The 14407-nt window shown below is 39.7% G+C and overlaps 1 protein-coding gene across 1 annotated transcript; it reads left to right on the top strand.

Moving 5' to 3' along the window:
* The first annotated feature begins 14 nt into the window (after positions 1-14).
* On the top strand, positions 15-14403 carry LOC131776662 (lipase maturation factor 2). The gene is made up of 23 exons (XM_059092879.2): positions 15-328; positions 711-761; positions 1118-1234; positions 1399-1604; positions 2651-2679; positions 2867-2980; positions 3797-3947; positions 4631-4704; positions 5183-5261; positions 5903-6071; positions 6444-6542; positions 6740-6817; positions 7218-7454; positions 7551-7656; positions 8478-8577; positions 9098-9213; positions 9698-9767; positions 10067-10121; positions 10640-10877; positions 11256-11370; positions 12723-12892; positions 13051-13324; positions 13990-14403. Exons 1-23 carry the CDS (start codon positions 211-213, stop codon positions 13999-14001), a joined length of 2778 nt encoding a protein of 925 aa, XP_058948862.2. The 5' UTR covers positions 15-210; the 3' UTR covers positions 14002-14403.
* Positions 14404-14407: the final 4 nt, after the last annotated feature.

Here is a 14407-nt window from a genome sequence, read left to right as displayed (position 1 = left end):
ACGAAAAACAGCTGATAGCCACTTTGCATTGTCAACAGATTATTGTTTTGCTTCTTCTCTCAAGATCAAGTGATCATTGGCGCCGGATTTAAAGTGAAATTTGTCCTCTCCTTTCGTGTTTTGTTTCTCAGAATACAAGTGAAATAACATCAAATCAGAAAAAAACCTGAATCGAGGACACATTGCGTGGGCTAATCGAGAAAGAAATGAATGGCTTCAGACTTCAAATATTCCAAGCAAAATCAACAGGTTGTAAGACAGGGTTTTCTCTGGTGTATGGCAGCCATCTATTTATTTGCTTTCACCTCTCTTTATGTCCAAATACCAGGTTAGTTGCTCTGTCTGATCTTATTTTTTACTACCTTCCACAACCTACCAATAACAGATCTCTTTGTATTCAGTTTGTATGTTTTGTTTAGTCATTTCAGGTCTCAGGGGAATTGCAAGGTTTATCGTTTGTAAATTATACGTACATGTACACGTGAATTAAAGGGAGTCCTCAAGAGTATTATTCTTTTGCCTAAAATAAATATATCTCTGCCTGTGTGGGTATCTCTATAAAAAGAGAACTCCTTCTCCACCCTTCCCCCATGGCAATTAAATTTTGCTACCTTAATTATCTTTTCCATCGACCAAATCACCTGTTGCAGGACCTTATATACCTCACATAGAGCCAAATCTTGATGGATTTCTGAATACTTTCTAATCAGGTCTCTATGGACACAATGGTCTACTCCCTGCAAGTTACATTTTGCATGACTGTAAGTTATTTGTTTTTTGTTTGTTTGGTTTTTTTTTTTTTTACCCTTTACACCCTAACATCAGTATCCATATTCTCCAAACCCTTCCCTATACATTTCCTAAGGGATTGACTAGAAGAATTCTTTTATTGAGAAAGAGCTTCTTAACTGGTTGATAATTTTCCAAATTCTCCTTACCTTATCGTTGATTGATTTATGGATGACACTGTTGGGAGATACCAGATGCCAGTCACTCTCAGGAATTAAAGATTCAATTCTTCATGCTGCAGCCCCAGAGAAGTTGTTGTTATCATAGTGGCTACTATGTGACAACAATTCTTAATTTTCTCATTAAATTTGTTATCTTGTTTTATCAGTGTCATCATGCATAGATAAAAGTGCTGCTTGTCCATTGTGGGCATCATCAGGAGAGTGTATCAGAAACACAGGGTGGATGGTGCAGAACTGCATGAAGTCTTGTAACAGCTGTCAAGGTAACTTGCTCGCTATCTTGATTGTATTAATTACATTTAACATCTGTCATCACAATTTTCTCAGCAAAGTCTCCCAGAAAAATATTATTCCCATGTCAACTTTTTAGCAATTTCATTTCCAAAATAGTTCTCTCAGCAGGAGTACTGATCATTTCTTTTGATAGCACTGGACACATCAGTCAGTGGATTGTTCTGGAACACACCCACTCTTTTATGGATGACACCATATTTGGGACTGGATACACCCACTGGCATGGAGTTCTTGTGTGTTGTGGGCATTTTACTTTCACTCGTCCTCCTTGTGTCACAAAGATGCAGAAACTGCCTTACTTACCTGATGCTGTGGTTCCTCTACTACTCCATGTTACCTGTGAGTTTTATTTTCACACTGCTTTTCCTCCCATATTTTTGCCTTTTAGGTACCAGTGTTTTAAATTGTTTCTTGACATGTTTTTTGGTTATTAAAATAAGTCAGTAAGTTGTTATTATTTAGATCTACATGACTTGTCTTTGGGAAAGAAAAACTAATGTTCACCACTGATAGCTCAGTGTAGATTTTCATTAACTAAAGGTTACTGTCAACAAGATCTGGTCAAAATTTTAAAATTTTGTTTCTTTGCTCTTTAATTACAGAGAGCAACTAAGTTTCAAAGAAAATAACAACATCTTAGAAAGAATGGGAGATATAGCAAAAAGAATGTATAAGGGGCCGGGAGCCTATGCCGTAGAGCGAGGGGTGTCATGATTCAAAAGGTCTCTTGCAGAGTGTTGACATAATCTATGGGTTTTTACTTGGGATCTCGATTAGCATATTTTTTACATCACGTCTTGCATTACACAACTAGAGGAAATTTTTGGCTTATTTCACAAAATTTTGAGAGCTAAGAGTCTTCATAAAACAGCAAAAGAGAGTATATGTGCAAGAGAGCTCAAGCCAATAATGTTTTGAATCTATTGGAGGTCAGACAAGTAAATGATGTCACCATAAACAACATTTTGATTTTTTATCAGATAAAACAAATAGATTTTATGTTGTCTTGGGTGTGAACATTAATAGATCATAGAAGACTTCAAAATGTGGCATTAAGAACATCAGTGACACTCTCATCTGCATCAATTTAATTTAAGTATATCTTACCACATTTTGACATTTCTGTGGCAGTAGTGTTGTTTTCCATGGTGGGGTTGGTGACCTCATGGCTAACCTTCCTCCTTTACGCATGCCTGGGACCAGCAAGTGGCTCAAAAGACCCACTTAGCAGAGTTGCCCCTGTGAGAAGGAGTAATAGGCTTCAGATAGATAGTTTACCATGTTCTGATGTCATCTATGATCTATAACTGAACAGAAGCAAGGCAACATGGAATCTATCTATTATTAAGTATTTATAAAGATTAACTGATGGTCTTTCTTGACAGGTTGGTCAAATATTCATTCAGTATCAGTGGTAAGTAATGACCACTGTGTGACTGTGAAAACTTGATACTTTTTATACTGTCCAGGGCCAAAGAGTGTTACAGGATATTACACTGGATGTCTTATTGAATGTTCATAGTCATTTAGACAGTCCCCAATGCCTTAGTTGTTGAGTCATGTAGGTGACCTAATTTGGTATTTAATATTGCTGCTTCTAGGGATGCACTCCTGTGGGAATCAGGATTTCTTGCCTTTCTGGTTGCTCCCTGGAACATTGTTTTTGCACCCTGGAGAATTGGAAAACTAACATTATTTAAGTGCAGATGTCTCAGGTACAGTCATTTTGTGAGTAAATCAGTTGGTGGGTTATTGACAATCAGTCAGTCAGTCATTCAATCAGTTAATTAGTCAATCAATTAATCAGTCAATCAGTCAATCAATTAATCAGTTAATTAGTCAATCAGTCAATCAGTCAATCAGTCAATCAATTAATCAGTTAATTAGTCAATCAGTCAATCAGTCAGTCAGCCAGTAAGTCAATCAGTCATTCACTCAGTCACTTGATTAGTCATTTGATCAGTCTGTTTGTCAGTCAGTCAGCCATCCAGTCAGTCATTCAGTTAGTTAATTAGTAAGTCAGTCAGCTAGTCAGTCAGTCAGTCAGCTACCTACATAGTCAGTCAGTCATTTAGCCAGGCAATCAGTCAGTCAGTCATTTTGCCACTCAATCAATCATTCAATAATCAATTAGTCAATCAGTCATTTAGACAATTGAGCAGCCAATGAGCAAGTTGGTCAGGTACTCTTAATCAGTCATTTTAATCAGTCACTCAGACGGTCACTCAGTCAGTTATTTAGACAGTTAACAGTCAAAAAGTTAGACAGTCAGTTTGTCCATCAGTCAGCCAATCATTCAGTAATCTATCAATGGTTGATTAAGTAAGACAGCAAGTCAGTGAGATAGTCAGTAACAGAGTGAGTCAGTGAATTGAGTGGCATAGCTATTTAGTTGAACTGTAAGTTGAGTCAGTTCTGAAATCAGTGAATCAGTTTTTCATCCTGTAAGTCTGTTACAGGCAACTCTCACCTCATTAACTTGACTGTTTTAACGTAATTACCAACAAAATTTTTGGTGCTACTCTTTGAAGGTACATCTCGAGGCATCATGACAATGTAACCCTGTGGCTGGTTAAGTGGTTGTTGTTTCGTCTAATGTTTGCTTCAGGAGTTGTTAAACTGACATACATGGACAAAACGTGGTGGGATCTCAGCGCCCTCAACTGGCATTATGAGTCACAGGTAAGGAGAGAATCAGAGGGAACTACTGTCCATCCTGTTCATTTGTTAAACAAGAGAAATTCAATCTGAATTTATTGTGAACAATTTAGTTTAGCTCATATTTTTACCACAATTCAATTTAGGTTTAACCATAATAGGCTTCTGCCCCCAAGCTGTAGGTGGGATACCCCTGAAATACTTCCGGGTGGAGGGGGGGGCACAAAACCACACCCTATTAAGAGCAAACCGGCTCAAAAACCATGCCTTTATCAACTCGCATACCTTTCAATATGCACCTACTAACGTGCATTTAGGTACCATATGAAATGATCGCTTTTCTGTAAGAGCCGGAGTTTGAGCTGTAGATAAAGCTCCTATCTTCAACAGCATATTCTTCGCGCAGCAGAGCAAGAGGGAAGAAGTTTTAAGTTTTTCTATTTCTTCCTTTAAAAACTTACTAAGGTACCTCATGAGGATTTGAATTTTCGCTGTATTTGATTTATCATTGAGTTAAGACTCTGATTCCAAAGAACGAACCTGAAACTATGATGCTAGCTTTTTCAGATGCCCAAACAGTATTGAAACTCCTTTTTTACTTCATATCCGAAACTTTTTCAAGGCACAAAAAGCGCTAATTTTTATGTGTTTTAACGCCCAAGTGTGTAAAAGGAAAGTTTGAGGAGACATGTTTTTCTTTTTATCAGTGCATTCCCACACCAGTTGCATGGTACTTTCAAAAACTCCCTGTTTGGTTCCGTAGACTCAGTGTAGTTATGACGTAAGTACATTTGCAAAAAAGCTATTAATAATATGTAATATAGGTGTCATTTTAGCATAATAAATTCCACAAAGAGAAACAAAGAACAGCAGAAACAAAAACACGGCGAGTGCGGGAAAATGCTCAGTTGTTGCTAACTGGTGTGACTTATGGAACGCATTTAGCGCCAAACGGAAGAAAACGCGCAATCAGTGCACGATGGGATATGGCAGCCACCGCTAATCGCGGGAAACATGCGAAAATGAGTCCGGACGGTAGCCTGACTAGAAAATCCCCCTTTTTGCGCTAGCTTTTGTGCAGCCATAGGGGCGGTCTATAACCACGAACAAATATGTCACAAGAGTTAAATGCAGGAAAATGCGCAGGGGCTTGTGAAATGGAGAGAGAAATGGACTTGTTCTTTAAGTCTCCACCCGCCTGTTGTTATTTATTTACCTGTTATTGGTCTTACTGTTTTCAAAGATATTCCTTTTTGTAGTTACGTCATTGAGATCGGAATTCCTTTCCTGGCGTTTGCTCCTGTGAGAATTCTTCGCGTGTTTGTTTATTGCAGCGAGGTAGGGAAGATTCATGTAACAATCGTAAGATTGCTAGAAAGCTTGTCGATTGAGTATCGTCTAATCAAAACCAAAGTTATCACAGTGGCCAATCAGAACAAAGATAAATATTGCATGGAACCAATTGCATTAAAGCGCGGGAAAACACTTGTAACCAATTCACAATTGGCTTTTATTAGTTTTATATCTCACTGGTTGCAAGGGTGTCTCGAATTTTGACGACCAACCACGGAGCGAAGTGAAACAAAACCAAAGAATCACGGATTACTCTCTGCGCTCAATCGTTCTTTTCACCAAAGACTTTTACATTTTCCTCTGGGAACTAAAGAGCCTTTATTGACTTTCCCCAAAGGAGGCCTTTCTTTTTATAGCTTAAGAGCAGTCTTTCCTTTTCAGTGAAATCCCTCGCCGAGTCTAAAAAAATCAGCGAAAAAAAAAATACGCATTGTTGACACACTGCACAAAACTTTGAGAGTGAGACTCATAAATGGGCCCGCGAATGCCAACATCAATTTTTTTCCTGGCTGATATTTTTTCTGAGTTTTTTGCGTGGTGGAATTCGCCGAAAGGGAGGGACTGCTCGTGGTCTGTTGTTTTCAGTGTGGTGCGGTGCTAAACTGTTCATCATAATTTCTTTTCAGGTATTTCTCCAGCTATTGATTCTTCTCACCGGTAACTACAACTTCTTCAACCTACTGACAATCGTCTTGTGTATCTCGCTGCTGGATGACAAGTGTATTCTCTCTCGTATGCAGTGTTTCCTGTGCAGACGGTGCATGCGTTCAAGTTGTTGTCATACGGCAAGCCAGCGTAAGTAACACTGCGTACAGGAAGATTGTTGGACAAAGCATTCTGTGCTTTTCAGATTTGCCTGCGCTTTCTACGTTGTTGCTACAGGCGTTTGAAATTGTTTATAAGTTAAGAATTTTCCTGACAAAAGTTGCTTAACCCTTTAACTTCCAGAAGTGATCAACCCGTAACTTCTCCATATCAAATCCATACGTTATCTAGAAAACAGGTAATGAGAATACTCAAAATTATTAGGTAGAAGTTATCTTGATCTAACACCAAATTCTCGTAACTTATTTTCAAGGAAGTGTGTAGCATCTGAAGGGGGGAATTAATGATTAGATCTTGAGAGGGAAAGGGTTTAACTGCGTTGTTCTGTTGAATTACTTACAGGAACAACAATGAAACCTTGTGCCGGATACTCAGAGGTTAAACAAGAGGAGAGCTTAGAGGAAGACGCGGAAGGAAAAATGGGCTCGAGAAGTGATGAAGGTATAACTTAGAGGGCCGTTATTTAGATTTCCCCCCCCCCCCAGGTGAGAAAACCGCGTGTTGCGCTCTACTCTCCTACTAAAATTTAAACGTTCAAGGCCTGTAGCTGATGAACTCTTGCCTAGACTTTGATTGTCGTTTCTTTCAGTAATTGTACCCTATTGAGGATATATATTTTTGGGTCTTTCATTTCACAGAATTAGATGCAGCTGAAAGTGAAAATACACCAAGCTCAGAGGATAGGAACACCGCATCGAAGGGAAACACCAGCGCAGGTGAGAATGGCTTCACTAGCTAGAATTGCACTGAACTTTTTCATCTTTTGTGGCTCTTTTATCTATTTGCAACTACAACAGGCCGGACAGTGAGGCAATAAGCGAGAGAATGGGGGAGGGGGGGGGGGGGGGTACCCGTAACCCCTTTCACACCTGTGGGGTTTTGGATCAAAGTCAGTACTTCAGGAGCTGCGTACCTATCCCTCCCCTAACACAACAACAGTCAAGTTGGGTAAGGGGAGGGGTTGGTACACAGTTGCCCAGGTACTAAGCGATCCGGGGTTTTTTGCTCCCCATTCGTTTGTCCCCCTTCTGCATAAGCAATCACATTCGCTTGTGCAATTTATTCAGCGTTAATCAAGTTGCTTTAAGTTTATTTTCGCCATTATTTTCTTAACAGAAGAAAGTTCAACCACCTCTCAACTTGTGGAGTATGTCTTGCACTGGATGAATTCACGTCATGAGAATTCCAAATTCATTCAGGCCATAGAATTTCTTCATAGCAAGATTTTTGGTTGGATGAAGCTGGCCTCTATCTTAATCACGTTTCTTCTTGTTTTAATAATTATCATTGTTTGTACTATCAAGTGGTTCAGTATTAAGATCACAAAAGACGAACCCATCCACTGCGAAACAGGTAAAGGATCAACTTTTTGGCGTCAAATTTTGATAACTTTGAGCTAATTTGAACCATGAAGCGACCACTAAATCAACAAATTTCATTTTTTTTCAGCTTTTACACCTGAACAGCTTGTAAACACAGTTCAACTCGCCACACAGTTTGCATTGTGGATGGGGTTTTTGTCTCTTTTAATCGAAATACTGGGAGCTTTTACTAGGTGAGATGTGACATGTGCAGCTCGAAATAGATTTGTAACCGAAGCGAAGATCCCCTTTATTTATACTTGAACGGTGGTGGTAATCTGGGTGTTGTTTCTCTTGGTGCTGTCTATCCGTAAACTTAGTTTGATGGCCTTTGCAATAACTATCAAGAAAAAAGAGAAATAATTCTTGTAGGATCATCTTTGGCTTGTGTTTCATCTGCTGGTCAGAAATAAAACTTAACGACTGGTCCCAAGGAAAATAATTTGTTTTCTTTCCCAATAATCTTTCCCAAAGGGAAGCCTCGTAAATCATTACCTCGGATAAGCTCGCGTGAGCCTTAAAGCGGTCGTCGTCGAATTTGTGAGTATTCGGGCACTGTTATCCTCTGAAGTCAAAGATTTTGGAATATCGCCCGCTAAGAGACTTTTGGTGTGAAACAGTTTCATTAATATAAATTTAATGAAATTTATTTGATCAAAATCATAATCAGATTCCTTCACGGGAAAGAAGAACTTCAAACTCTCTAAAATGTGCCTCGCTCCAAACATGTGGCTTCGTAGCTCAGTTGGCAAAGCGCCCAGATAGTATCTGGTGGGCGCAGGTTCGAATCCTGTCGAAATCTGACTTTTTTTTAAGCTTCTTTTCGGCAGTTTTTTAAATAGTCGCCATTCTTCGAGGATCATTACTTTACTCGAGTTTCATTCTTGGATTTCACGGGAGAGCTGAGCGTGCGCTGTTGGGGAAAAGATTCCAGTTATTCAACGTTGTAATTTATTTCATTCAGCTATCGAGGACGTTTGTGTGTTTGTGCTGAAGATTATGTATTGTGCATTAGGTGCCTGTTGGAGCAGTGCAGCAAGCGTAGCAAGGTGTGGCAGCTGTTCCAATGTTTCATCTGGTCCGTTGTGTCTTTAATGATGTTTTCTGTTAGCTTGGTGAGTAAAACTCGATGTCATATGCAATTCTGCAACGAGGGTGTATTTTTTGCTTTGGTCGACTTATTTGTCCAGGACTGTTTCCAAAAACTGTCTTTTGAGCGTGTCGTTTGTATCTTCACAATCTTCTTGTAACCGTAAGTCACAGTTATCGTCATCGTCCTCGCTGTTGCTGCCGTCTCCCTTCTGTTGCTTTGTCTCATCATCATTATTTCAGCTCTCTTCACCATCAGTTATATTAAGCAAGTTAGACATGAAAGTAGGGGAGGAGAGAGGAGGAAAGGACTCGCATTACATATTCAACCACAAAACCATTTATTACCATTAGATTAGGCCATCTTCGTTCCTGCTGGGGAGCATAAGGCGTCAACCATGGATCTCCCCTGGAATCTTTTCGGCAGCTCTCTTTGCCTCCTTTCTAGGTGTTGTTCTTCTTAGCGAGCTCGATCGTCTTGAACGCTGCCATGAGACAAAGTTATGTTCTCTTGATGATTGCTTTCCGTTTGCATTTAATCCACAGTACTCCTTCACAGCCGTCGATCGTGTTGTCCAGCGAAGCCTTCCCAAGACGTTTGTTAATATGTATCGACACACGGCTTATCTGGAACTGACAAATGCTTACGGCCTGTTCAGAAGGTACGAGAGTTGTGTTACATAATTCTTAAAAACCCTCGAGTTGTTGGCTCAGTTGGTATAGCACTGAACTACCAGAGCACCGGAGCACCGGAGAAAAATTTGCTTCCCGTAGAATGACATCTAAGAATAGCAAGATATTGCAGTTTTCCCTGATAAGGACGGTAAATCGAGAGCCCCGTCTCCTACTTCTTCCCTGTTATTATTTGGAGAGGATCTTAAAAATAAGTGATACAGGATGTTTTGGGTCTGGTCTTGTCTACAAAATTGAAAGCATAAACAAAGATTTCCTTCAATTCTTTGTAAAGTGCTTCGTGCAGTCTGGTTGAAGAAGTTTACAAGGTTTTGTACCGGGAAAGCATTAGAACTTATGAAAATGCGCTATATAACCGACATGTTAATTTTTTCGTTATTGCAATTGTTATTATTCAGCGACTTGCCTAATAGTCATGCGTCGAAGAGTGATATGTTATTTATTGTTCTACAGTATGACTGGAGTTGGTGGTCGGCCTGAGCTTATCATCATAGGCAGCAACTCACTGGACGGTCCTTGGGAGGTAAGATCCAGTCCCCTTCATTATAGTGCAAGTTTGGAATCTTGTAGGAAGTCACTCCTAACGGGAGACTTAAAGCAATTTGCCAGTCCCAGTCAATGACTAAAAATCAGAGCTTTGATCGCTTTAGAGGAGTTTTTCGAAATTTTAACTGTCTAAGAAACAGAAGAGTCGTCTAAGAGGTTGGTCTTTGAGAAGGAGTTGACCATCTTCATTATACAGATGATGTCGAGCGGCTAGCTCTCTGCTGTCACTAGGTGTAATTTTGATAGCTTATTGCAGGCTGCCTTTCCTTTCTTCAGGAATACAATTTCTTATACAAACCTGGCAATTTATATCAGCCACCGCCCTTTGTTGGTGAGTATACAAATAGAAAGTATTGTCGCAATACTGGCACCCGTCTGTAACCTGATTCGAGGCATCGCTAGATTTCTTGCCAGGAGAAAATGATCGCCTGGTCACACTTAAACTTAAAGGGGATGTCACGTTTTAAGCCGCATTTACCTAAGCAAGTCTTCCTTTTAACAGTTTTCATTTATAGGTGCAGCTGATAAATTCCCTTTGCCAATGTAAGTAGAGAACAACTTTCGTGGCATCTGCACTTATCTTCAATCATAGCGAACTTTATGGTGTAAATCTTTCCTGCTTAGGATTCCTATCCCTTTTTTTTTATCCCAGTGGGGAAGCTTCGAGAGCATGGGGCAAAAGCGGGAAAAGTAAGTTAAAAGGAAAATGAAAAACTGCTACGCAGTGACATCATAGTATGTAAAGGCGAGAATTTGAAAATGAGTCAGGGTTGTGACATATGTTGTTTTAAGAAAAAGTGGAACTAACTCAACTCTGCGACTTTTGCATAAATCATTTTATTACTGCAGCACCTCATCAGCCCCGCTTGGACTGGCAAATGTGGTTCGCAGCTCTGGAATCCTACTCTGAAAATCCATGGTTTCTGAGCTTGATTCATAAGCTGATGAAAGGACAAACAGACGTATTACAGCTGATGGGTCAAAATCCTTTCAAGGTGTCTCCTCCAAGGTTCATCCGAGCGCAACTGTATTTGTATCATTACACACGAAACACATCAAGTCTGTGGCAAGTTTTGTTCCATCCAAGGTAACAATCCGGTGACATAAAATTATGGAACTTCCTCAATGAGGATCGCAAAACTGCTTAGATATAGCGCTTTTTGATTTAGTGTCGTAAAACCAAAACCAAAAAAATCACAACAACCATTCAGAAAAAGAATAATACTTCTTAGAGCCAATAGGAACTCAAAGTACAACCGACCAAATCGCCTAAAGCGCGGGAAAACGCAGGCGATCAAGTCGAAATTGGTTTTAGTTTTGCATCTGATTGGTTGAGAGAATGGCGTGAGTTTTTCAGACCAATCACAGAGCGAAGAAAACAAAAACAAACAATCCCGGATTACGTAAGACACTTCATTGGAAATTGTACCAAATCCCTTACTTTGTTGAATTTTTCTCTCAACAGCGGCGAGAAGGCTTGGTGGACGCGGGAATTCAACAGAGAATATTTACCATTCGTCGTCAATAACAGCTCTTTGTCGACTTTGGAGAATATGCTGGAGAAAAAGAGAATTTACCGGGTAAAGAGTCATAAAGCTCGTGACAAATTTGGTGCAGTTCTGTTCTTTCGATTCCCAAGGCTCCAGCAAAAATAGTTGGAGATATCAGGGGGTCAACATATCAAAAACAAAATTTAGTCATAACCAAAACAGATTTCTGAAATGTTATTGGTGCATTCGTAGCTTCATTTTTCACTAATCATTCTGTACAGTTGTAATCGGACAGTGTAATCAGACGGTTGGCTGTAATCGGACACCTGTAATCGGACAGTTGACGCAGCCAATTTACTTAGCCTACTCAGCTAAATCCACCAATCAAAGAATTGATTACAATAATGATAGCAAAAACCACCTATCAAAAGAAAAACTGGGGAATTTCCAAAATGGAGGAATTATTAACTTAAGACATTGTCTCCACTGTAGATATCTGTTCTAGGTGTATTTTTTTTTTCAGAAATTGAAATGGTTATGATTAATTGATTAACAGGACTTCTTGTCGTCCAGTTCTGTCAGTAATCATATTCGTGATTAACAAATCGGACTCCCGCTTCGCGGTCGTCCGACTTTGGTTATCACTCGTAAGATTACAGACAGAATTGGACTCCACTCGGTCCTATTACCATTATTAATTACACTGATACACAAGACCATGCCGGAGAGAAGGAAACAAGACAAGACGAAAAAAATTATTTCTGTATTTCACTGCTAAGCCGAGAAATTTATCTTTTTCGTATTCTCTTTACGACATTGCTGAGACGTGTTTTAAAAATGAACTTTGTGGTGACCCAGTTCCCCACACAGGCTCTTAAGCTAAGTGATTGAGCACCGGTGCCCTGAGGTTCAGTTCCTCAAGGGAACTTTGTTTCATTTCAAGCTCGTAACAAGACGAGAAAAGTAGTTCTCGTAACCCTTTACACCCTAACATCAGAATGCATATTCTCCACACTGTTCTTTATACATTTCCTGGGGTGCTGACAAGGAGAATTTGTTTGCCAATCAAAAGATTCCTTCCCTAGTGATCATTTCCTTTATTCTCATGACCTTAGTGTGTGATTCAGGAGTGATATTGTAGGGAGAAAATAGATGCTGGTCACTTTTAGGGTTTAAAGGGTTAAAAAGATAACTAGAAGGTCCATATATGCCAGGCGTCGAAACTCTGTGATCAAATTAGTTGTTTTTATCTAGTTTAGTGTCTCCCAAATAGAAGGGAAAATTAATTTGAACTCAGTTATAGTGTCTATGAAAGCGAAAGGAGACAGTTAGGTTCTATAGCGGAGTCAGCTTATTTTCGTTCAAAAATGTTAAAATTTCAAACTTAGACACAGTTGAGCTCGCATCGAAGCATTCGATGACTTATGAAATTTTTGTTTCAGCCAAATTTTAAGCCAGAGAACACGTGGGGCTTTCTTTATGTACTGATACGGAACTTGAGGGAGGCTCATAGACGAATTGCACCCACTACCCTCATCAATGCTCTTCTCTTCATTGTGGTCACGTGTCTGGTGCTCAAAGTTTGGTGGAGGAGGACTGGAAGAAAGTTCTGGTGAGGAACAAATGAAATTGGAACGGAGAAAGTTGCCTCTTTTTCATTCTTTTAGAAACGAGGCAAGAGGGAGGAATTGATAAGCTCTTTATGACCGTCTTAGATTAATTTTAAACGGACGTTTCACAAGCTTACATGCTTCCTTTCCCCTTCTCTAGCACGCTGTCTTTATTTAGAGTTCACGATAAGAGTGAGGCGACCTCAAAAGCTTCTGACAGGGAGGAAGACACAGACATTGCGGACGAATCGACGAACAAAAATGTCTCTCGTTGGAAGCGGATTAATGTTACTGGCTGTATGGATAAACTGCGTGAGATGAGCAGGGTGTTGTGTGAGAAAATCACGACATGGTGTGGCTTTGTGTTTTGCAAGCTTCAAGAAAGTTATCAAAGATGTTTGATGTTATGGAAGACGAGAATGCCTTCCGTTAAGGTAAGCTGAATAGACAGTTCTTCTTTGAGAACAACACAAAGGCATTCAGAGATGCAAATTTTTAACGCAAGATTGATTGCTTCATCCAAGCTTAGTCACAATTTTTAGTTGTGTCGAAAAAAGTGCAATTTGCAATTGAGTGTCGAAAGTAATCCGCGATTGCATTGGTTTGCTTAACTTTGTTCTATGATTGGTCCAGAAAACTCGCGTCATCCTATTAACCAATCAGATACCAACCTAATAAAAACAATCGGGACGTGGTCATTCGCGTTTTCCCGCGCTTCAAGTAGTTTGCTAGTTAACTTGAGTTCCAATTGGCTAATGACATTGTAAAGCTTTGTTTCCATTGGTCGCTGGGATTACTTTGGTATAGGTTTTTCGACACTCCGTTAAAAGCTGATTTAAAGTGGGTTTGCATTGATTTTGCTTCATAATGGTCTTATTTGGCAAAGAAAACACTTCCCATTTTGCAAACTAATGTGGTATTGGAACATAACCAACTGCGACTCAGTCCTTCCTGTTCTAGCCCCAAGTCGTTTTCTTTTTTTACTCTGAGTTCTCATTGGCTTATTGATATGATCATTTCATTTCATTTATCGTTGCAAATGCTTTCTCTTTAGGTTCACTAAATGCAACCAAACCTTGTACTGTCTTATCTCCTCCAGAAAAAAGCATAACTCGCAAAAGAAGCATTGAATGAATGTTCAGTCGTCAGAGGCTCATCAGCTGGCCGCATCCCTGTCATCGCTGTAAAGCAAGGAGCGGCAGTGAACAATCCGCAGATGGCTAGACTGGCTGTAAATTCAGATTGAGCCGTCTTATCGTTCCGTCAAGGACGTTTTGGCAAAAATCGCAGTGATTTGGCACTCATACGCCTACCGGCGAGGCGTTTCCTTCCGCCGAAGAAATTGCAGTGACTGAATGATAGCCAGATTGCGCGGTCTAATTAAGAAACTTTGCCCGTTGGTCTTGTCTATTCAGTCGGACTCCTTTTACCTTTGTATTTATTCATTCAACCCGGAATTGATAATTTATTATTTATTTACTCAGGAATATTTTTTTTTCTGAAGGAAAATTAAAAAT

This window comes from Pocillopora verrucosa, chromosome 8, assembly GCF_036669915.1.
Source record: "Pocillopora verrucosa isolate sample1 chromosome 8, ASM3666991v2, whole genome shotgun sequence".
In the NCBI taxonomy this organism is placed as follows: domain Eukaryota; kingdom Metazoa; phylum Cnidaria; class Anthozoa; order Scleractinia; family Pocilloporidae; genus Pocillopora; species Pocillopora verrucosa.
This window is presented reverse-complemented; position numbering and strand designations above follow the sequence as displayed.